General features: G+C 36.0%; 1 protein-coding gene across 3 annotated transcripts in view; it reads left to right on the forward strand.

The window, feature by feature from the left end:
* The window catches only part of USP15 (ubiquitin specific peptidase 15), a 69,876-nt gene that overhangs the window by 22,683 nt on the left and 21,904 nt on the right, over positions 1–25,289 (forward strand). Inside the window, exons 4-8 of one of the 3 annotated variants that reach the window (XM_082488196.1) lie at positions 1,554–1,680; positions 6,632–6,777; positions 9,138–9,199; positions 19,470–19,553; positions 20,334–20,697. In XM_082488196.1, coding sequence (XP_082344322.1) covers positions 1,554–1,680; positions 6,632–6,777; positions 9,138–9,199; positions 19,470–19,553; positions 20,334–20,337 — 423 coding nt within the window. In that variant the 3' untranslated portion in view covers positions 20,338–20,697. Of the gene's footprint in view, positions 1–880; positions 925–1,553; positions 1,681–6,631; positions 6,778–9,137; positions 9,200–19,469; positions 19,554–20,333; positions 20,698–25,289 lie in introns of those variants that run through there. The other 2 variants (XM_082488194.1, XM_082488195.1) reach the window with 2 other exon arrangements.

The following is a 25,289-nucleotide window of genomic DNA, read 5'->3' on the forward strand; positions in this document are numbered from 1 at the left end:
GGCTCTCCTTCTTTAAAGACGTATCTGTTATCAACTTGTTACTGTTTTTCCTAAAGATGGTTTTCAGCAAACTGAATGCTCTTCCATCATCCTGGTAAAGTAAAAGTTCTGTAATTTTTTCACTTTGGGGGGAAAATGGAAAGGGAGAGAAAGGAAATTAGAGTACCTTGCCTTCTACTTGGAAGGAACTAACTAGAAAAACACATGGAGTATAACAAGTCGCCAGGTAAACTGGCATAGCTTCAGTATTTTCTGCCAATATGACCAGTAGTTACCCTCCAAGATGCATATTCCGGTTTAGAATTTTTCTTTCTGATGCTTTGGTCATTTGTTCATGATTCTTTCTCCTGTCTACCTTAATGTTTTTTCATAGAGGTTGGATGATGCTTTTCTTTCATTCCCTTTGTTGCATCAACTTTTTTTGAAATGTGGATCCAAATTTTAAACTGATACAATGTTGTACTTGATCCATGTCAAATAACATGAATTCATGTAATAGGATGTGATAATACTACCACTACAGTGTCAGTTTTATTCTCAGAAATGTCTTAGCCATACTGCACACAGAGCGTTTTGTTTACTGCAACTGTTTTGTTGTTACTCTCGTAGCTGAAAACCCTACTAAGCTGCTCACATTAAGATGCATTTTTCTTTAAATGTCATGGTTGTCAGTCATTAAAGCTAAGGCAAACTACTGAACAGCAAGGAAATCATTCACTTTTTTCATATGGCACATGCATACAAGTTATATTTGTACAGCAGATAGCAGATCTCTCCTAGCAATTAGCTGGTGGCTTTTTTTTTTTTAATTTCCATATTTGTCAGAAGTATCACATATCAGGCTTATGGTTATTTTTGGAACAGTCTACATGACTAAGTACTGCAGTTACACTTTGGAAGATCAAAGGGAAAAACATTTAAGAGGTGACCCTGAAAATTTCTTTCTACATTTTACTTTTATTTAAAAAAAAATCCTGTATGCTTAACTATTTCGTAATAGGTGTTAGAAAAATGAATATAAAATAAGCAAGTGTAATGAGTAGGTAAAATTTCAAATGAATGTATTCATTATCAGGATATAAGTGGAAGGTTTGTAGGTCTTGTTTAAAAATGTGTTATCCAGATTTTAGTAGTGTGTTTTCTGTTTTTAATAAGTATTCTTTAACTGTGAAGACTATTTCTTTATGTTTTAAGGAAATAGCATACAGCAAATGTCTTTTGAAATAAAATAAATTTTGGTGTTTTTTATCTGTTGATCAAGTATCTTATCTTTTGGTTAAGTATGCATATTTGTGATTTCCACTGTACTTGACGCTTTGAAATTCATGATATTCTTATACACAAGTAAGAAATGATCATCATGGAAAAAATAATACTTTTTAGTTCACTATATTTCTAAAAAGTTGTAGGAGAATTTTATTTTTCATGTTTGGCATTTAGTAAGTGTCTTACATTCCCTGAACTGCAGTTTCTTGAAGACTTCTCAAAAATATTTTGAAGTGGGTATATGAAAACATATTTGGACTGATACCTGATCCCAATCTGTTTTTCAGGTCGTTGAACAGGGTATGTTTGTAAAGCACTGCAAAGTAGAAGTATATCTAACAGAATTAAAGCTTTGTGAAAATGGAAATATGAACAATGTTGTCACACGAAGATTTAGTAAAGCTGATACAATAGGTATGCACAACTGTATTTAACAGTATATGATTGTTGCTTGTGTTTAAATAGTACTTGGTGGCAAGTTCTAAGTAAGTCTCTAGGTAAAATGATAGATGGGTATTTTAACCATTAAAAACGATGGGACTTGTTTTGTTTGGGTCAAAATTAAAAGTTAAACTATTTGGAATATGTAGGATTTTTAATATGATTTTTTTTTTTTAAAATGTATGTTTTATTATCTAGGCATCTGTGTTACCTTTAGAGGTTTGCACTTTTCAGGAAGTGAACAGTGTGATGTTTTTAATTTTCTTTATTGGATTCCATAGTACTTCTTCTTGGCTTTTGGTGTGTAAGGAATATATGAATGGAAATACATGGAAAAATATCTTTCATTAACCAACACTTTTGTCACATATATATAAAGAGAATGGTATATTACAAAACACAAGGATGCATTGAATTTATAAATTAATGGCTAAAGGTGACCTACAAAGGCAGTATTCTTTGGGTTGCAAAGTGGCAGGCCAGGCACAATCTTTTACAGCAATTGAGTCTAAATCTTTAACTTATCTTTATTTGTAGTTATTTTGCCTGCTCTTTGAGCATTGTGTCATTGTTTGAAACCATATTTTGATAACATATTTGTCTCTGAAAATAACAATCAGACCATATGCAAAGATGTTGCTGGTCGTATAAATGCAATTTTTGGTGTGTTTGTGCATGTGTATCTGAGATAAAAGTCTTTCAATCAGCTGTATTTGTGCAGTTAGAATTGTACTTTATGCCCTTGGCACTTTATGCCCAGCCATTACTCTTTGTTTACTTTCTTTGACAACAATGTGTTTTTTTCAGGTTTTGCTTCTCTTTGTGTTATGGGTAGTGACTTATACTTGCTACCCTTTAATTCTTTGCAGGTTGCTTGCTTTAAAAACAGCATGATTTTACTTGGTTAAATTTTAATCTTTAAGTTAAACAAGTAATCATCTGCTTGCATTAGAATAAAAACTTAAAAATTATGACATTTGTCCTTGAAACAAGACTTCAGTGTTGTATGTTAATTGTTAATTTTTGAGAGCTTGTTTAACTTGGGAACATGTACTTCATTATTTTCTAAGCCAACCCGGAAACTTAGAAAAAAAAAATTAACATTATCCTTCCCTGAGGACCAGATAGAAGCTATTCTACAGCTATATTGAATTTAATTGTATCATTGGATTTATAGGCAATTTCTAACCAGAAGTTCTAACCATTTTGGAATAACTGTTTATTTGGAGGTGTATTAATTTTTTCTTAGCAGAGAGAGAATTAAAGTTACGAGAAAATTGTCATGAAGGGCAATGAGAAACGGTCAGGCTCAATGGCAGCTCCTTTACAGACACTGGCCTGACTTTAGATGTGGGTGACATGCTCTTGGAGCCTTACAAATATGCCCTTTCTGAAGCTGAATCTTCTTACGCAGAACACGAAGGAGGGCCATCCTAGCCATGACATCCAAAAGAGTTTGTATCTTAGAAAAAGAGCTAGAAAAATTAAAAACCACTTTTAAGAGTGAAAGAATAACTGATCCCTGAGATTTTTCTCTTATCATCCGTTAATAAGATGGTGATTTTTTTTTCCCCCTGTCCTTACCTTAAGTATATTTGAGGTAGTTGTGGAATTCATCAAATATATAGCAGAGATGCTCATTGTATCAATAAATCATATGCAAGAGGAATCTCACTGAATCTTGATTACTTTTCACCCTTCCTTGCATATGCCAGTAGGGGATGCATATTCATCATGGGTGCAGAAGACTTGTAGTACAAAAGAGGCAGTATCAGCCCCACTGAAGTGAGTGGACGTAAGGTACTATGGTCTTTCAAGAAGTTTTAATTTTTCTACCCACTATCATTGATTATATTATTTACTGCCCTCAAAAGATCAAGACAAGACCTTCCTTAATTCACATAAACAGAGAAAGTTTTGGAGCACCTTAAATACTCTGAGCACAATATAATATTCACCTACCAGTCTTAAAATGTGTGTTATTACTGGAATGCCTTTGCTTTTCCGTTCAAATAGAAACTAAGCTAAGATGTAAGTCACTAAATTAGTACAAGATAGGAAAAAATAATTATAAAGGGCAGGCCTAATAATGCACTAATGTGTTCTTTGGACCTTCTTGGGAATCTCTTACAATTGAGGACTTTAGCCTTGGAGGCAGTGCGTATTAACTTTGAGACTGATTGTTGATTTACTCTTGGGGGGGTGTTTTTCAAGAAAATGAGCAAGACAATAGATGTAGTTCAGACAGCATTTCAGTCTAGTTATTGTTGTTGATCCTAGACAACATCCAGGCTTCTGTGAAAATGAGTTAAAGATCTATTCCAAGAGTATTAATCATATGAAAGTATGATAAAACTAAGTCATCGGCTAATGCATAGGCCTTTTCTAGCTTTATTCAAAAGTTTTAGAAACCACAAAATTGTAGAAAGACTGTCTGTAACCTCTGTTATGGACAAATAGGAGTCAGGTTGTGTCTGCAATGCCATAAAACAATTCCAAAACTGAGCTGATAAACCTTGTAGAAGATTACACCAGTGGCTCTGCATCTAATGAACTTCTGGACTTTTGCCAATAAGTTATCTTGGCAAATGGCTTTGATTCATCTTTCTCTTTAACTTGCTGCAAAATGCAAGAACGTAAAGCTTGCCACCTTTATGGACAATTTATTCTGGGATCTGTGACCAGCTTTTCACTTCTTTAGGAAGCTGGGATTACTGTTTCATAGTACAGATCAAGTTTACTAGAGTTTCCTTTAGCCAGTATTTGTGATAGCACTAGCTTTTAGGAGCCAGGATCCACTGAACTTCTCCAGCATTTCATCAACGCTCTTCCACGTAGTCTTGCAAAGTAGTACTTAAATCATGCAGCTGTTTTTATTAGAGGAGCTATCTGATTTTTAACAATATAGGATATATCCTTTGTGGGATCCATAACCTTTAACTCTCAAATTGAACTATCTCAAATTGTGGCTATGTAGCTGATGGAGTGTGAGGCATCTTTAAAGGCAGATTTTTCTGTCTCTGTTAGGGATCATCCTAGTACTAATCGTCTCATACATGGGATGTGTGTAACACTACTAGAGGAGAACCCTGAACACAATATGCTTCAGACCATACCTATTTAAGTGTAATGTTTTCATTTATACTGGAACAGGAGTTTTCACTTTAGATCATAAGCCAGCACTTCAGTGATACTTGCTGGGGGAAGAATTATAAAGTGTGCATTCATTATGTTCGTGGCAGTATGTAAAAGAACCTTAGATTCACAGTATCAAAATTAGCATAATAGTCAAGTGGAACGTACTCTTCCCAGAGTCTTGGACATCATGTGTAGTCATCTGATAGGATTGATGCCTCCTGTCTCATAACATAAACATTAACTTAGTACTTGCAAAGAATATGAACTGCAATGCTCAAATAATTACTTGTCCTGGTATTATTAAGATAATGAAAAAATATCTTTTGTAAATCCTTTTTTTAGTGAAAGTCATTGATAAATCTGGAAGATTGCTGCTGACTACATTAATTCTTACATTCAAACATAGTTATTTGAAATCATTGGTTGAGTATTGATTCACACAGTACATTGTTTTATCTTTTTTTTAAAGTCAGTGAATCAAGTAACAGCCTGTTGGCATGTTTATAGCACCTACCTTGCCTACATATCATCCCTATTACAGAAATAGATGATCCAGTCTAACACTTGCTTTCATACCAAAATACGTGTTAACTAGTATAGAAAGAAATTGTATTTGGCCTACAATATCTACAAATATTATATTGTCCAGTTGTCATGCATTTCACAAGCCAATGGCTGGATTTTTATAAGTTAATTCTAAGTCTCAGGTCTCATTTTGACTTTTCATATTTAACATAGTGGAAGAGAAAATTACAATCTTAAGTAAAAGGGAGCAAGGGGAGTGCTAGAGGAGCTGACACACTGATGTTTTTATCCTGGGACTTCAGGAAAATGTCCCTCAAAGACCTTACAGTACCCATTTTTATAGTTGTGTTTTCAGTGGTCATCAGGAATAAACTGTACATTTGATTCCTGTTTTGTTTTCTGTGTTAGCTGTTATGAGACTTGGCTGCTGTGGGGCTTTATGCGTGTACCAATTAAAAAAGAAGTCTAAGTGAGGTTGCTGTGGTATAGCACTGTACATATTATTTCAAATTAAATAACTTTAATAAACTCTACTTTTTCATAAGGAGAATGGGGTTAATTATGAACTTTTAAAATTTCAGTTGTAGACAATAGTTTTACTACCTTAAAATTATGTAACGGTTATTATATTTCTGTCAGGTAGAATAGGAGCTGGTAGACCTTTTTATGTCAAATCTTTCAGGGATGTAAAAACTTTCATCGTCCTTTTAAAATAAATTTATGCGCTTCAGTTTTACAGAGTAGTCTTTAATTTCTGTAAGTGTGTAAATTAAAGTCTGCATATATACCATGGTCAGTGCTAGCTGAACTGGGATACGGGTAGTAGAAGAGTGGAAACCAAAGGGTTTGATTTAGGGAGAGGAACAGAATGACTTGCACTCCCTGCATCTGATTTTGCTGCCAGTCTCACTTCTAATTGTTCCCTACCCACACACTCTTCTGTGTTACCACACTCTGAGAAATTAGTAGATAGGTACCTAGGTACCTCCTGTCATCTGTTATTTATCAACTTGTCTTTACTTGGTCTGCTTTGCTAAGAGATTCAGGAGGGAATTAAATAGTCCCTGGACTGTTTCAGTTTTAGTCAAGTGAACTAGCAACTTCCTGCTTGTCCTACAACACGATGTAGTTGCATAGCTATTTCTACAGTCCCATTCATATTTGAATATAAGAAAAGAGTGGGTGATTCTGATGCTTTATTCAGCCTTATACTGTTTTTGTAGTGAAATGCTAAACTTGTGTTCTCTTCCTTTCAAAACAGACACAATTGAAAAAGAGATAAGAAAAATCTTCAATATTCCAGGTGAAAAAGAGACCAGACTGTGGAACAAATACATGAGTAATACTTTTGAACCTTTGAATAAACCAGACAGTACCATACAGGATGCTGGTTTATACCAGGGACAGGTACAGTGTAATATTCTTTTTTTTATACGTGTATTTATTTGCTCGTGAAAAGGTAGCAGTACCTAATGAATTTTCCTCCTTTTTAAATGAAAATTGCCTGCTAATAAGGATTTTATAAACAAATTGATCAAAATGAAAGTAGTCTGAGTGTATTTTTAATGAGTCTAACTCTCCTGGTGATGTAAAATAAGATTGCTGACTTGAATTTGGTATAACCTAGGATCTGGGATATGTTCCTATAATGAAACCCAAAATTTGAAGAACTTTTTAGGCCCTCTAAAAGAATAATGTCTTCTACTCAAAATCCTCTGTCTGGATTTCAGAAAGAAATTAAGAAAAAAATGAAAAGATTTCAAATAAGAACTATAGAGACAAAAGAGCTTGAAAACCTGCTTTAGTGTGAGACTGTATCATCACTTTAAAATGTCTTTAGGGCAGGATTTCTTACAAGATTTTTTTTTTTTATCTTTCCAGATAAATATAAAGAACAAATATTGGATGTTAAGGCTACACAAATATAAATGCAAACTGATTGAACAATTTCATTGTTAGAATAACTTTTTAGATTATTATATTGATTTCTTAGTCTTCAAATAGTTCAGTGTTTTTTCAACAGCTGTAGTTCATGCTGTCGTGCTACAAATATTTATGGATGAAATTTGCTGGCAGTAATTATAGGCAAGATTATATTAAAGTATTTCCGTGAAATACTTGACTCTAGGATACTTACCAGCAGTATTTATGCTGTGCTTCAGTTTTATGGCATGGAAGGTAAGTAATCAGCACACCAAAATAACAACTTGAACTATTGTGCCCTTTAGCTTCATGCTGCATGCACTTAAACCCTCACACAGGTAGATTTAACAATGCAGAGGTCCTGCTAGAAGAGCCCACATCACCCATAAAAGATTTGCGTCAAAGATGTAACTTGCAAATTGCCTCTGTCTCAGTGAAACATTAACCATGAAGTGAGCATGGTTTAATGCAGCCTTAAAAAGATCTCTGGGTGACATCTGTACTTTCAGCAAAATAAATATTGTTCAAAACCGAGTTTAACCATGGTTTCTGAAAATGCTAAATGTGGTGGTAGACCATGTGTGTTTGGTCAGTTGCACTTGCTGACACACAAGGGTTGTTATTTTTCTTGCTTAGCTTCCTAATCTAATAATAGTTATTGTGACTGTTACAGCCTGTCTAACCTAACAGTTATTTTTTACTGTGTAATTCTAAACTGTGTATGTGATGGAGTAAATTAATGTCTTTAATTTACCAGTTGGTTTCTGAAGTGGGCCTCTAGGGGGTTCCATTGAACTTTTAAGTCTAAATCTTCGTTTTATTTTGTAGTCTCTGAGAGCCAATGGAAGGAAGCATGGCAGAATCTGTCTTACAGCATTCATGACCAAAGATAGCAGACTAGTCTTTTCCAGACAGAAAGCAGGTCATGATAGAAGGTTGTTTTTCAATGTCATGTCTTGGCCTATTCAGACTGAAAATGTGGTTATATCTTCAAATGGCAGCATGAGTTATGTATAAGGTTTTGAGCATAAGCACATATGTGAATGTATGTCACTGTGTAGACACGTGTAGGTGTAGTATGGCAGTTAATGAGCATTCTAAAACATCGATGTACAATTATGCAGAATTAGTTGCATTGGGAATTAAGAGTTAGATCCAGTTGAAATATTGGAGTCTAGTTGCCATTTCAGATGATCTAGGCTATGCCAGCTGTCAGTCCAGAAAGGAGCGAGCTTTTTGTAGGTCCTGTGTCATATCTGCCAGCGTAGGGCAGATACCTCAAATATCCAAAGGCGTTTCAAATGGCACTTGATGCCTGTATTTAGGACTGAGTGTTCTGTACTCCCTTTTGTACCAATAACAACTTGAATGAATTTAATTTCATTAGCCAACTGTCCCATTGGACAATTAATATTAGATGAATGCTTTTGCAAAAAATACAGGAGTAACCAGACAGATATGATTTTAAGGATATCAAGGCAGAAAATTGGTTTGTTTGGGATTTTTTCCTACCAATCTGTGTTGTATTTTGAGAGAGGCAAAATTCCTTCAGGAGTATCCCTGCCTTAACAGGGCTGTTGTATAGACATGTTAAGAGATTGTAGGTCATCTTCTGACCTCTTTGAGAGGTAAGGTCTTGCCATTTTATCCATGGATTGTTGAGGCATAGAAATATTTATCCAAATATTTATCCAAAGTTGCACAAATTAAGGAATGGGGAGGAAAAAAAGACATCAGTCTTCTCTGTCTCAATCTCATGTCAGTAAATCCATTAAAAAGATTGGAACCGAAAGCAACCTACTGATACTTCTATTTCAGTTTTCTTATTACACTTTTTGTGGTAGGTACTGGTGATAGAACAGAAGAATGAGGATGGAACATGGCCAAGAGGTCCTTCAACTCCTAAGTAAGTTGTGGATTTAAGTCATGTTATTCACTATAGCTTAACTATTTTTACATGTTGTTTTGCTTTAAAAAAAAAACTGTTTTTAAAATGATGCTTTACTTTGAAAATCAGGCTCCAGATGTTTTAGCTGAAAATATACCTAATACTGTACTTGTTGTAAGTGCTGCACATTGTAGAACATGACATAATAATGGCGAATTCCTGCATATGTTACTTAATTTTGTTAATTTCAGCCAGTGATATAAACTACCCTACTTAAAAATAGGAAAAAAATCTATAGTAGAAAACTGTAAAACTTAGCTAATTTTATTTAGATTTCTGTTTCAAAACATAGTGTATCTGTTAGGTGAACATTGATATATGTATTTTATCATTGGTTTTTTATATGTAAATGTTTTCATGGATAACTTGTCCTTTTATCTCCAGAGCACAATATTTACACATAAACATTATTTAAATTGCAGTCTACATTACCAGCATGTTGCTTTTGTTCTTTGCTAAGTTGTCATCAATTAACAGAGTATAATGTTCTTTTTCTTTTCTGTTCTTCCTGCTGCCATTATCAACAGCACCTTGATAATGGCAAGTGAGTAGAAAGACTTGAGTGTGGGTTTTCTCATTTAGATGGATAAACTTTTTTTGTATTGTTTCCAGAATCTAAATCATGTTCTGTTGGTTTTGAAGTACAGTTGGAACTAGTTACTAGTAAACTAATACGATCTCAGCCTTACAAATTGTCAACTGTTTTTTCCCTTTTTTGGGTGGTTCTTGAGCATATCTTTCATAAAAAGTTCCTTTTATGCCTTTTGATAGTCTGTATTCGTGTAATTTAGGTTCACTCCTGTTTTAAAACATTTTTATAGTATCATTGCTTATCATTTGAAGGACAGAGATTCTTTATCTTTGGTGTCTTATCTCAAGCACTTTTATTAGGAGCACTAGCTTCTATTAAGTTGCTTAGTGAAGTCTGAGTTCAGTTTAAGATTAGTATGAACAGTATAATCTTGCTTAGCAACATGTTGTGATACAAAGAATTGAGAATGTAGACCAGCAGAAAGAATGGGATGCAAAATACTTGAAGTTTAATATCTGACCTCAAAAAGCATCTAGTAAAAATGTAAATTTTGAGTCAAACTTTAAACATAGATTTTGAAGGTTAAAAGAATTTAGATAACTCAACATCACAGATTCTTTTGGAAGTTTTGGTAGGAAGATATTCTTGGTGGTGGTACCTGCTTTTATTCTGCCAAATTTCCATTCTATTTTATGGAAAGCATTCAGGAACAGTATATAAATTAAAGACTATCTCCTGGAAAATGTTTGATCTAGGGACAAGTAAAATGATATACTGTTGTCAGAGGAGAATACTGACAATACTGATGTCAGAGGAGGCTTTAAGTAAACCAGCAAATGAGGATGAATTACTGTGAAGCTAGGGTATGTTTTTGAGGTTTGGCAGCTATCAGAAAGATTGACTGAAATTTGGTATTCAAATGCATTGTAATAGTGGAAGATTTTGCAATGTTTAATGGATGCAAACAGAAACTATCAATAAGCAGTGATGGCGACAGGTTTTTATATCTGTTTAAAACTTTATGAAAAAATCTAATAAAAGTTTAAAGGGATAGAAATATTAAACACTTGCTTTGGAGTCTTCTGTGTGAGATGCATTAGGAGTATTAGTTTGTCATCACAAATAGTATATACATCCAGATACCTTATTACAGGAATGTCATTGGTCACACACCAGTCTCACATCCGTTCTTGCTGAGACTACCTCTGTGTAGTGCCTGTTTAGAAGAGTACAAATTGTAAATGTAAAGTCTGAGGACAGAGAATAAAATGCTTTATTTAGAAAGGTCAACATACAGAATATTGGAAAGAATGAAAGGTTTATAATCCTTGAAAAAGGCAGGATCATTTCAGAAAATCAGCTAAGCTTTTCACAGAATCACAGAGTAGTTGAGGTTGGAAGACATCTCTGGATATTGTCTGGTCCAACCCACCTGCTCAAAGAAAAGTCATCTAGAGCAAGTTGCTTGGGATTTTGTCCAGTCATGTTTTGAGCATCTCCAAGGATAGCAGCTCCAGAGCCTCCCTGGAAGACCTATTCCACCGTTGGATAATTCTTACTGTAAAACAGTGGAATTGCCTGTGGTTTACTTTGTGCCCCTTACCTCTTCTCCTTTCAGTGGGCACCACTGAGAAGGGACTTGCTCCATCATCTTCATTCCCTCCCATTGGGTAGTTCTGCACATTGGTAAGATTGATCTGGAGCCTTCTCTTCTCCAGGCTGAACAGTCCCAGCTCTCTCAGTGCCTTCACATAGGTCAAGTGCTGCAAGCCCTTGATCACCTTTGTGGCCTCTCACTGGACTTGCTCCAGTATGTCCCTGTCTCTCTGGTACTGGGGAGCCCAGAAGGGAAGCCAGCACTGCACAGGTGTCTCACCAGTGCTGAGTGGAGGGGAAGGATAGTCTCTCTTGACCTGCTGTCAGTGCTTTTCCCAATGCAGCCCTCGAGGCTGTTGGTCCAAGGACACATTGGTGGCTCCCGTTCAGCTTTTTGTCCAGCAGGACCCCAGGTGCTTCTCTGCCAAGCTGCTTTCCATCTGGTCACCTGCCCCCTCCCTTGCCCCAGTGTGTACTGGTGCCTGGGATTTTTCTTCCCCAGGTGCAGGCCTTTGCTTTTCCTTTGATTGAACTTCATAAGTTTCCTGTCTGCCTATTTCTCCTGCTTGTTGAGGTCCCTCTCAATGGCAACACAACCTATGTTGTGACAGTTGAAAATGAGAGATAGTAAGATGTTCTGCACGTTTTCCCTGCCTCTTTCTTGTTAGCAGAAGCATAGCAGCAGTCTTTGTATTGATTGCTTCTTTTGGCAATTTTTCTGTCTTACTACTGCAGATGATGAACATTGGCAATTTTTTATGAACAACATGTTAAAGGTGTGAGCATCTTTTTCTACTGCAAGAAAAGAAAATACTTCATTTGAAAGCAGCCAAATTGGGAGCTCAGCTCAGGATAGGAACACTTTCATAATTATAATTCTGTTTTCCTTAGAAGTATAATCAATTGGTACAAGTGGAAAGATCACGTATCAAAATAATTGTCTCTTCTTCTGAAGAAACTAGGAAAAGTTTGTTTCAAGTTTGAGATCCTTTTTACATAGGACTAGAGACCCTGCTGCACAACTTAGAATATCCGCTCTATGTGCAAGCTTGTCAGTGTTTGGATTTCTTTTATGTACTGTTCTTCTAACTTCTGAATTTACTTAGTTGTGGAATTAATTGCAACATGCGCTGTAAAAACCCCTCTAAAGTTTAATGATTGTCTCATGTTTTAATGCTGCTTAAAAGGGTGGGGGGTGTCTGGAAGTATCTGAATGTGGTGTACATTCTTAAAATGTGCACAGGGTCAGTCAGGCTTAGCAATAGCTGGATTTTTGTCTCTCAGAGGTTCTGTTTATATCAGCTGTTTATATCAGCTACTTGGATATTTGTTGCTCCGGAAGCTTGGCTTCTGTGAAACGTTTTCTAGGGAGCGCATAGTGACTTCTGGAATGTCTTTACTGTCATCTGCTCCTGAAATAGATATTACTCAGCATTAATGGGCAGTTCTGCAGGAAATTTTGTTATACTAACTTTTCTGTGAATAGCTGTCTTCTCAATGTCATACATCTGACAAACTCATCCAAATATGGAGATCCCAGTTGCTTTGCTAGCTTAGTTGCTGCCGTTCCCAGTCCTTGAATGAAGACTTGTGATCTGTGTGCAGACAAGTTTTTTTTCATATCTGTATCCTTCTGCAGATTATTCCACAGACAGAAAAACAACCAACCAATCCTGGTTGAATGGTTTATTACCATCAAGAGGATGTTTTTAAGAGTTTTTTTTTTTTTACATGTATATATAATGTTGTAGTTCAAGTAACTTAAGCAACTTTACTACAGAATGAAATTACTTCTGTTCAGGAAAAACTGTACAACAGTTAAAAAATTTCATCCAATCTCTGATTATAAAACTTTTTACAAGGAGAAGGGAGGAGCTTAAGTTTTGAAATTCCACAAATTACCAAATGAATAGCCAGGACAAGGTTTCTATTAGTTTTCTATTAAGAAGGTGTAACCTATTTATGTGCAAATATAAAAGCAAGTTAGAGAAACATACAAAGAAGCTATCAATTAGAAACTTATTTCCTTCTAATTTTAGAAAAGTATTGTTTGCTATTTTCTAAGAAAGCTTAATAAACAAGTTTTAAATCTATTGATCCATCACATTCTTCAAAAATACTTCTTACATGGTAAAAAACTAAAATTTTTTAATTAATCTATTAATTTACATTTTTGTAGATAATAAAAGTAACGGATTTAATTCTGGTCCAGTTTTGTTAGACTCCACTGTGGAATAAATCATATTTATCAAATAGCTAGCTAGTTGCATAATTTACAGATGGTCTGCTGTTAACTTTAACAATTTTTGCATGTAAAAGGGACTACATTGATCTTTTTTTCTTTTTGGACCATCAAAAATTTGATACTATACACATTCATATTTTTTTCTCCCTATAATAATGTATGTTTTTTTACAATATTTGTCACATGGTAATTTTCTTCATATTTTTTTTTCTGGTTCAAAACTGTATGCCTTTTTATCTTGGAAAAACACTAAAGGCTCTTACTTGATTCTTTTTTGTTTCTGAGCTGGACCCCATAATGTTTTTAAGAGGAAAAAAAAAAAAAAAATAAAAGGTGCTTAGCTATCCTTTTTGAAATAATTTAATGTTTGTGTATCCAAGTTTTATATCCAAGTTTTACAGGAAAAAATATCCATGACTCTTTCAAAAGAAAGACTGTGTTTGTCTACTGAAATGAAAAGTCTCATCTTTAACCAATAGATTTAAAATCTGGGTTTTTTCCCTAAAGCAGTTGTTGTGTAGACAGGTGTGCCTTTCAACTGACTTTGCTGTAAGAACGGTAATTGTGGAGAACAGAGCTAACTGGGGACTGACTCTGTCTTAAATTGTAAAAGAAAGAGTTGTCAGACATTGTCTTCTAGTCAAGAGCTAGACTGGCTTTTGCTGATGCATAATAACTCGTTATACTCTGGTAACCAGGTGTCTGAGCCCCTCTGGGTAAATATCAAACACTGGTAATGTACAACAGACGTTTTCAAGTTAGTTTAACAAACATGTTCATTAATATCAGTTAATGCAGGGTTGAGAAACTGTTAACAAATACATGTCCTGAACATTAAAATTTTTTTGATTGCTGAATGTTAATATATCCACCTTTCATGCACAACCCCCAAAGAAGTATGATTAACTGAATTAGTTGTTTGTTGTAAGAAGATAATATTCTAAACTGAAGTAGGTTAAACATACTAAAGCTTGCTTTAAGATACCAAATTATATGTTAGCATGATAATAACCACACCCTTGCGGAATCAGAGTCCTTGAGAATGGAAGGTCCTCTAGAGATAATCTCATCCAGTCCCCCTACTCAAAGCAGGGACAGCTGGAGCACATTGCACTGGACCATGTCCAGGCACATTTTTAGTATCCAGGGATGGAGACTGCACAGCCACTCTGGTCAGACTGTTCCAGTTTTTCACCACCCTCACTGTAAATAAGGTGACAGTTTATCACTTTTATTTACACTTTTTTTTTGGGGGGTGAACATTGTCTTATGTTCAGATGGAATTTCACATCATTCATTTTATACCTGTGGCCTTTTGTCCTTTCAGTGGGCACCACTGAGAAGGGACTTGCTCCCTTGCTCCATCTTCTTCATTCCCATCTGTTAGGTAGTTCTGCACATTGGTAAGATTGATCTGGAGCCTTCTCTTCTCCAGGCTGAACAGTCCCAGCTCTCTCAGTGCCTTCACATAGGTCAGGTGCTGCAAGCCTTTGATCACCTTTGTGGCCTCTCACTGGACTTGCTCCAGTATGTCCCTGTCTCTCTGGTACTGGGGAGCCCAGAAGGGAAGCCAGCACTGCACAGGTGTCTCACCAGTGCTGAGTGGAGGGGAAGGATAGTCTCTCTTGACCTGCTGTCAGTGCTTTTCCCAATGCAGCCCTCGAGGCTGTTGGTCCAAGGACACATTGGTGGCTCCCGTTCAGCTTTTTGTCCAGCAGGACCCCAGGTGCTTCTCTGCCAAGCTGCTTTCCATCTGGTCACCTGCCCCCTCCCTTGCCCCAGTGTGTACTGGTGCCTGGGATTTTTCTTCCCCAGGTGCAGGCCTTTGCTTTTCCTTTGATTGAACTTCATAAGTTTCCTGTCTGCCTATTTCTCCCACCTGTTGAGGTCCTTCTGCATGGCAGCACGCTCATCTGGTGTATCAGCCTGTTCTCTCAGTTTTGTGTAATCTCCAGTCTTGCCGAGGGTACACTATGTCCTATGTTCTGGTCATTAATAAAGATGTTAGAGAGTATAGGAGATGGTATTGACCCCTGGAGTATATTACTAGTGACTGGCCTCCAACTGGACTTTGTGCCACTGATTGGAATCATCTGGGCCCAACCATTAAGCTGGTTTTCAATCCATTTCACTGCACGCATATAAATCATGCTCCATCTGCTTGTCTACGAGGATGTTACAGGAGACAGTGTCAAAATCCGCACTGAGGTTGAGATAAACAACATCTATTGCTCCTCCCTCATCTACCAAGCTGATAGTCTCATCGTAGAAGGCTGGCTGGTTAAGCAACATTTCTGTTTCGTAAATCCATGCTGACTAGTTGTCGTCACCTTCTTGTCCTTCATGTGTCTGGAGGTGGTTTCCAGGATTAGTTGCTTCATCACCTTCTGCGTGGTTGAGATAAGGCGGACTAGCAGGTAGTTCCCCAGATATTCTCTCTTGCCCTCTTGAAGATAAGAGTGCCATTTGCCCTCTTTCAGTCTTCAGGAACCTCTCCCACTAGCCAGGACCTTTCAAAAATAAACAAGAGTACCATCACAGTAACATCAACCAGCTCCCTCAGCAGTTGGGGAATCCCATCAGGCCCCATGATTTTACGTATCACTACAGTAATGTTTGGTTTTTAATCTGTCTTTTGCTGGACTGTTAAATGGGAACCTATAAAAAAAATCATGTTGTGGGGTTTGCTTGTTAGATCATAAAAAGTTACCTCTCAGAGTTGTCTGTTATGTGTCAGGAACATCTGTTCCTGTTGTTGTGCCAGCTATGTTGAGAATTTGGTTTACTCTTCTCCTGCATATGAGAAGCAAGGCCAGTTAGTGATATTGTTTGTTTTTTTTTTTATAACCACAGTTTAAAATTTATTATTTTTGTCAAGCAAGTAACTGTGTTCTTTGGACATTTTTCTGTGGTGTTTTCACACCACAGTAACATTAATACATACTGAAGTTAGTATACTACTAAAAGGATATATACTTTTGTCATTTAAAAGATAATTGAGTTTTTGTTGCACATTTGATTACTTATTTTGTCTTAGGAGATTCCTAAGTCATTGCAGTTGTTTTACGTGTAGATACTTTTGGTCATTCTTTTTGTACAATTTTAAAGGCAGAACTGCAGTACAGCAATACATTCAGCATTAGCACTTACTGGTTGTTAAGGGGGTTTTATTATCCTTGTTTTGATCTTATTTTTTTTATTTTAAATGCGTGGGATTTCTGCCAATGTTGTTACGAAGTTTTCCCCCAAGTATTGAAATGTATTAAAAGCTGTTAGAGCTGTGAATGAATTTTCTTCTTTGTGCACAGCATTTAGCAATGGTGGTAGCTGTCAGCAAACAGCAAGGCTACACACCAGTAGGAATCTCTTACTGTTTTACATGTTATTATTGTTTAGTATTTGATAGCAAATGCTATCAAAGACTAAAACTACTGATTGTCATCTTCTGTAAGAAACAAATTAACTTATTTTTAGTTTTAGATCGAAACCAGCCCTTTATGTAGCTTATTCTGGTTTCTTTTAATTTTTTAGACAATAATTATACATCAAGTTTTTTAATTTAAAACTGTATTGCATTTGAACTTGGTTTAAATTATATAAAAACTTCAAATTTCTTTTGAAAAGTTCAATTTTAGTTCAAAATGACTCAGTTCAAATAGCTTCTAAAATAATTACATGTATGAATGTGCATAAATTAACTTTTGTGTTGAACTTAAGTAGTGTTAAACTTCCATTTTATACCTTTCTTGTGGATGCAGTCTGTGTATTGTACTTCTTTGAAGATAATGTTCAAAGAGGAGGATTTAGATTGATAAAATCTACAGGAAAGCTTTATGAATGTTGGCTTTATGAAAACTGAAAAACATTTTCTTCACATGGTGATAGATCTTTTCTTTTGGAAAAGGTTTATTAATAAAAAGTTGAAAATAAATTTGAAAATATTGGTGGCTGGTCACAATGTGGTGTTCCTCAGGGCTCGGTATTGGAGCCAGTTCTGTTTAATATGTTTATCAATGATCTGGATGAGAGGATCGAGTGCACCCTCAGTAAGTTTGTAGAAGACACCAGTTTGGGTGGGAGTGTCGACCTGCTTGAGGGTAGGAAAGCTCTACAGAGGGATCTGGACAGGCTGGATCAATGGGCTGAGACCAATTGTATGAGGTTCAACAAGGCCAAGCACCAGGTACTGCACTTGGGTCACAACAACCCCATGCAACACTATGAGCTTGGGGAGGAGTGGCTGGAAAGCTGCCCAGCAGAAAAGGACCTGGGGGTGTTGGTCAACAGCCAGCTGAATATGAGCCGTCAGTGTGCCCAGGTGGCCAAGAAGGCCAACGGCATCCCGGCTTATATCATAAATAGTGTGGCCAGCAGGACTGGAGAAGTGATCGTCCCCCTGTACTCGGCACTGGTGAGGCTGCACCTTGAGTACTGTGTTCAGTTTTGGGCCCCTCACTACACTGAGGTGCTGGAGCATGTCCAGAGAAGGGCTACAAAGCTCGTGAAGGGTCTAGAGCACAGGTCTTATGAGGAGCAGCTGAGGGAACTGGGGTGGTTTAGCCTGGAGAAGAGGAGGCTGAGGGGACACCCTATCATTCTCTACAACTACCTGAAAGGAAGTCGTAAAAAGGTGGGCATTGGTCTCTTTTCCCAAGTAACAAGCGATAGGACAAGTGGAAACAGCCTCAGGTTGCACCAGGGCAGGTTTAAATTGGCTATTAGGAAATGTCTGCTGAAGGGGTTGTCAGGCATTTGGAACAGGCTGGCCAGGGAAGTGGTTGAGTCACTACCCCGGTGGTATTTTAAGAGAGTAGATGTGGCACTCAGGGACATGGTTTAGTGGTGGACTTGGCAGCGTTAGGTTAACGGTTGGACTTGATGGTCTTAAAGGTCTTTTCCAACCTAAATGATTCTATGAATATACTTGGGAAAGTTCCCTGCGTAAAAATGTTTATCTTGCAGAGTTTAGTTCTTGAAATGTGCTTAAAAAAATCCTGAGCATGCAGATTTTCTTATCTGAATATTGTGATATGTATTTCAACACTTTCCAAGGACATCTGAAGCTTTTTGCAAACCAGTTGGAGTTGCATAGGGACCACAAAACATGAAGGTGCCTAAGTTCCTTTGAGTATTGAAAGCCTTTTCCATGGTTATCCATAAGATTTGATCAGAAAAAGCAAAATGCACTGCAAAATAGTTGTATATTTTATTTAATTGTTACATCCAGAGGGTCTTTGTGATTAAAATAATCAGCAATTAAACAATGGGGGTGGGTGATAATGCTATTACTTTTGGCAAAAAAAGGTTTTTAAAGGTTATTTAGTATTGTGCGTAATATCCTGGATTTTTTTTTTTAAAGTATTAATAAGACAATTTTAGTTAAATGCTTTCATGCTGCTTTTAAACTAACCTTGAAGTATGTATCTTAATCATTTTTGTATCTCATCCATATATGGTTAAATGAGAAATTCATAAAATTTCCACATTAGAAACTTTACATTCTAGGTTTTAGAACATCAAAATATCTGTAGTCATACTATAACCTGAAAATAATCTTTTTAGCACAGTGGTCTGTGACTTTTTTTTTTTTGTTTGCTTGCTTGCTTGCTTTTTGTTTTTAATAGGTCTGTTTCTTCAACATGATATGAAAGTTTAAAGCACTGTGAAGCATTTCAAGTTTTAAAAGATGGATTCCAAGGGCTGCATGTCCTGGGTATTTTTAGTGCTTTGCCCACTTTTTACAAAATATTTCTTTTCCATGCTTGTTTATATGCATTGTTCATTTATTAGCTCTCTTTCATAGTTTTTAATATCTCAGCATTTTTATCTAATTTATCATTTTCATATTTTTAAAGGTCCCCAGGTGCATCCAATTTTTCAACTTTACCAAAGATCTCTCCATCTCTATCAAATAATTATAACAACATGAACAACAGAAAGTAAGCAATGTACCTTAAAACATTATTTAATTTAATCACCCCAGTGTGACATAAATAAATTTTGATGTTTTATAACTCATACCTTAAGGATTTTGATTTGTTTTGTAATATTTTGAATTGTTACTGGTCACTATTTCATATTGTAGGTATTGTAAAGCATGATATTAGGAAATGAAAGGCAGTTAAAGATGTTTAGTAACTCTTAGTCTTTAGTAGAATAGACACTAAAGAGAATGTTGACCATTGTAAGAAAGTATATAAAGACTTCATTTAGAGTTTATCATGCTAAAAATACATTGTTGTTATTATCCTGCCTGAATTTAGATGGACAAGAAAAGTATAAAGTACTTACATTTATGGTGGTCAGGTTTTCCTTTATTTATTGATGCTAAGGTATTATAGCAGCATATGTGATATCACACAGTGATTTGAGACCACTACAGCTGAATTGTTTTAGCTATAATGGTTGTCATAGTGATTATAGCCATTGATTAATTATCAGCAACTTAACTTCTGTGTCTTAATGCTAGAAGATTTGAGAGAGAGCAGTCTGATAGGTGTGCTTGAATGAGCAGCAGCTTAGTAAAAGAGGCTTCTCACTTTTAAGGGTTTTCTCCTTTATATTCCAAATCAGAAGTTTAATAAAGAATGTGATAAAACTCTAAAAGAAGAGCTTTCATATTCCAGTGGCCAACTTTGTGTGTAAACTTTTTTTGTTGAACACAACTGTAAAAAAAGTTGGTGAATATAGAAAAACATGGAATTATTTCACTTTAACAGATAATGGAGCATCTTTCAAATGCTTGAAACCAGAGAGCACTCATCTTTAATGCAAGCTGGGGGAAATTGAAGAGGCTTATTCTTACAGTTCATTCAAATTCAAAATATTTTTCCAAACATGTATTTTGTGATCAAACATGAAGATGTTAACTATTAAAAAGGTGACATAAATATTAAATATCTTATACAATATCTTCCAGTTAAATACTGCATTTATCAGAAGTGATTTTTCCTAAGGGGTGAAGTGTCACTTGTGCTTCTACCAATTGTGAGTAGCCCCAACTCTCACTGTTAAACAGTTGAAATCCATGTATTTAACTGCAGTCTATTGTACTCTGTGTGTGAATGTGTAGTAAATAAAAAGTACTTTGTATCTATGATTGTGTGAAAAATTACTTGACCAGAGCTGGGCCTCCACCTGAGAACTAATCTCTCCTTCCCCCATTGCTTATGCAAAAGACAGTTGTAACACCAAAACCAAAGCTTAACAGTTACTTTTTCCTAGGGAGTCACCATTCTAAATCAAGCCAACAAGGCTTTCTTCCTTTTTTTTGTTTTTTACTTCTTTTTTTTTTTCTTTTTTTTTTCTTTTTTAACATTAGCTTCTCCCTAGTGATGCTCTAGTTATTTTTCAGAAGCACTTATGAAACCTGTTGCCAGGTCTTGCAGGTTTTGAAGATAGTTTTTTTTGCTTGCTTTAGCTGATTTTATTTTTATTCTTTGGTTTATTTGGGAACCAAAATGGGAGCTTTTAGAACTTAAGGTAAAATTCTGGGATTGTTTTTTGTTTGTTTGTTTGTTTGTTTTTTAATTTGATGATTTTCGGCAGAAATATGTGTTTAAAAGGAAGTGATACAAAATTCAGTTTTGATAAGGAATTGGTCCCTTGAAATGCCTTAACTTTAACTTAAACATCTGTAAATCGGATAGTAGGTACATGTTCTCTATAGTGTTATGAAATATCAGCCATTTTTCTCTTGTAACTCCAGACATAGTATATCTGGATGTTACATAAGGCACATATTCAGTGCAGAAGTATATGGTTATCCTTACAATGCAATAATTCAATCATGATGAGTTTAAAATATATTTAAGAAATCACAAATTTATAATTCACTACAATGTGTAATACAGGAGGAACTTCAGCAGCATTTCTGTCAGAATACATGTTCAAGATTAACTAGTTCAGTAATAGAGAAGTCATATCCATTAATACACTGTACTTTACAGTATATTCTGTTGCATTAAGCATTTTTGGCTTCAAAAGATAAATGGAAAGATATATCTCTGTATTTATTGTATTATATCATTCTGGGTTAAGATCGGTTTATTCCTGTGTTCTACTCCTCTTGCAAATATCTCCTTGTGTAAGAAAGCAGTCCTTTTCCATTAGTTAATGCTATCTTCTTTTCATTACTTTCTTAATTAACTACTTACGTCAGCTTTGCCTGGAATTTATTTTCATGTTTCTGCCTTATTGTCTCTTACATTGCACGTTATCTTTAGTACAGTAGCGAAATCATGCATTTGTGGCTTTCCAGGATCCATTGGCTCCTCCACATGAACATGAGATACTGTGACTCTAAAAGAAATACCAACGTTTGTTTTGAAGATAATTTTAGCTGACTAAGCTGATTTGTAAGGCAGAAAAAGCAAACAACAGGTTGTGTGTAGTATAGTGATAAATGCTAGTCATTGCAAGCCTGTTTTTGCAATTATTATAGCTCAGCTATAGAGTACAAATTATGTTAAAACTCTGGAAATTAGCCTGTTTCTTTAAATGGTATGGATTTCTGTAATACTTTTCTAATCCAGGAAGTGTTCTGAGCAACAGTAAGCCTCAAATTGGTAAATACTTAATTATGTGTTGAGCTAGTCATAATAGAAATAGCTTGCGCAAATTTGATCAGGTCGAAAGCCTTCATTTCTGTAAATGTGAGTTTGCATTTGATGGAATGGAGGATTCCAAATAATTGATCGTTGATGTTCTTTTGCTTTTACAGGTGATCTTGTTGAAAGAGTAACGTAGGAGGATTAGCATAATATGTGTTAGTGGATTCAGAAGAGCAGGGAGAGACACGCATCATTTAGGTCTTACTGGAATTTCTGTTTATTGCTGTTATAAAGCAATACATTTCATGTTACATATGGTATTTTTTAAAATTATGCGGGGAGGGGATTAAAAACATTTAAATAGGGATTTTGCTTGGGGAATTAAGAGAAAAGTTGTTTTGTTTTCATCATTTGTAACCATTGTTTCAGGCTCCTAAAATGACTTTCTTCATCATTCAGTAGTGTCAGCTTGTCAGAAGACAGCCAGTTAGCAGCTTTTTTCACTTGCTTGTTATATTTCAATATGCTTATTTCAAGAAGAATAAATGTTAATTACATCACCTGTAGAATCAGTTTTTTCATGTTGCACCTGACACATAGGCAAATATTATAAGTAAGGTTAATTCTTTTTTTTTTTTACTTTATTTAAATAGATTATAGTGTTATCTTTTGCTCTCCGGATGATGATTGTGAACAATAACAGAGACAGTACTCTTTGTGTAGTGACATGGGCCTCTCCTGCTGTTTAAGGCATCTCTAAAAATTGATGGAACTCGATTACGGGTTTGTTAAAGTGGCTGGTCACAAAAACACATTGCAGTGCATTAAGGTGGTTGAAATACTATGTTGCTCAGTAAGTGGTCCAAACTTTTAATTTTCTGGGCTCATTCTTGCAACTCAAATTCCTTTTGCAGCACCTGTTGTTGGTATATGGCACTCCACTGTCAAATTGTGTCCTTTCCAAAGCTAGTGATGCTTCTCCAAACTTCTCTGTTCCAAATCCACACTTCCCAAAACTCCCAGCTACACAATGAGTGCTCTGGATTCATCATCGTCTGAAAGCTGCTTTGAGGTTTAAAGGCAGGATAGACAGTACATGTAAGTCACTTTGCATATGGCACATGCAACTCGACATTTATAGATCTATAGATAACAAAATCTCATTTGGAAACCTCCCTTTACCATTTTCACTACTTCAGGAACCCTCTCTAGCTGTTCAAGGGTCTGAAGATGGTTTCATTTTTTCAAGTTCTGCCTTACTTTTTGAGCAGCAATTTCTTCTAAAGGCCATCAGTGTTTTCTTTCTATTACTGCCCTTATTTGAGCGCCCCATTCTAATACTGCTCCTCTGCTTTTCCATGCATTGTTCCTTTGTTAAAGGCAATTTTTTAACGGTTTTTCAGGAAAAGCAAGTGGAGGTTGGGGCCGCGCTATCACAAGTTACTTTTTCTAGGGCATTTCTGTTTGAGTGAAGCGTCTTTGCTTGCTTTCCATTGTTAACCATGTACTACTGACTTTTAACAATACTTTATTTTCTGTCCAATCTCATAAGCATGGAAAGCAGAGGCACAATGTAATTTAAATAAAAATAATTCTTCCAGAAAAAGTGAAGTATGCAGACTGATAAAGCTGTAAAGAGACATCTCCTAGTCTCCTGTACATAGTAGGCACTGTATTTTGCTTGATGCATTTTGATAAAATATCACAGAAACCTGAAAGAAAAAATTAATGAATTACCTGGCTCACAGGATGAGTGTTGTAACCATATTCTCTAAACCCCTCAAATGTATTTCTGTGAGCTAGTACAGAAGATGAAAGACCTCAGAAATGGCTTTCCCTTTTGAGAAGTAAACTCTGATAGTTTGCCCCTTAGAGCAAACCAACACTGGGGATCTCTCTGCATTACAGTTATCTTGAATTAAATTATCGTGATGTTACTCAGCTAATTTGAGGAAATCTTTATGTGAATGCACTATAGCCAAAGGACTCCAGTTGCATTTCCTAGCTTTCTAGCGTCCCTCCTAATGTGGCAGTTTGTGAAGGGAGGAAAGCTGCAGAGAAAAGAAAAAGGGGAGTGAAAATCCCCAGGAAAATTACATTCGATCTGTTTAGTACCCCTACATCTCCTAAATTTCCAAAAGAGATTTCTTTGCTGTTAACCATGTGAAAAGTGTAATCTTTGAGTCAGGTGAGGAAAGCAGTAGGAAGCAAGCAGGGCTGAAAGTGGAAGTTTGTGTACCCTGTACGTGTGCATTTCTGTTGCTAGTGTGCACTGTTGAGCTGGGTCGGGGAGTTGGCTATTTTGTGGAGGTTGCATTAGCACCAATAGCAAGCTTGTGCTTTTTCTTCCTGGGGGAACTAAGTCTTGCCAACTTAAGGGAATTGGGGTTAATTGCAGTGGCTGGATTGCAGCTGAAAGGGAGATGGACGGTAATTTTCCCTGGGGATCTGTCATGCATGGGTGAACCAGGAACTAATGATGGGGAAGAACTGACCACAGAAGCAAGCTTGAAGGGTATGTGGGCCCTGGAGCTCAAAAAGTATGTTGTATAAACTAGAGTGAAGCATTTAAATTAGGATTAAGTTTAACAGCAAAACTAACTTTACAGGGATTTTTGATGGAGAGTGACCGATAAACACAATGCCACTTAACTAGTTTGGGGGCAAGCTGGAGAGCAGAGAAAATGCATGTGTATGGAACAGGGAAGGACTGATAGGAAAGTCAACTATTAAAAAGAAATTATCAGATGTAAAAGTTTGAGAACAGCAGCTTTATGGACAGTGAAGCTATAAACTGTGCAGATTTCTGAGGCTGTCACAAGAAGGAGAAATTTTCTTCCCCTTCTGTTTAAAGTTTTCAATAAATCTTGTGATTAAAACAAAACAACTGTTATTCATGAAAAGTGAGTAATTGTGCACCAAGGGGACAATTGGAATTCAGTTGGATATGAGTGTGATGCTGTTCAGGAATAAAGGCTGGAATGTACCACTGGGTACTTGTATCCTCAGACTCTTACAATGATAAATCTCAATTATTTATCAGGATTCGTTCTTTGCACTGTATATTTTTCTTTGTCATTCTTAGCAACTGACTTCCAAATTTTTGTTCAAGTTGCTTCTAAT

This window comes from Vanellus vanellus, assembly GCF_965231255.1.
Source record: "Vanellus vanellus genome assembly, chromosome: 1".
Taxonomy (NCBI): domain Eukaryota; kingdom Metazoa; phylum Chordata; class Aves; order Charadriiformes; family Charadriidae; genus Vanellus; species Vanellus vanellus.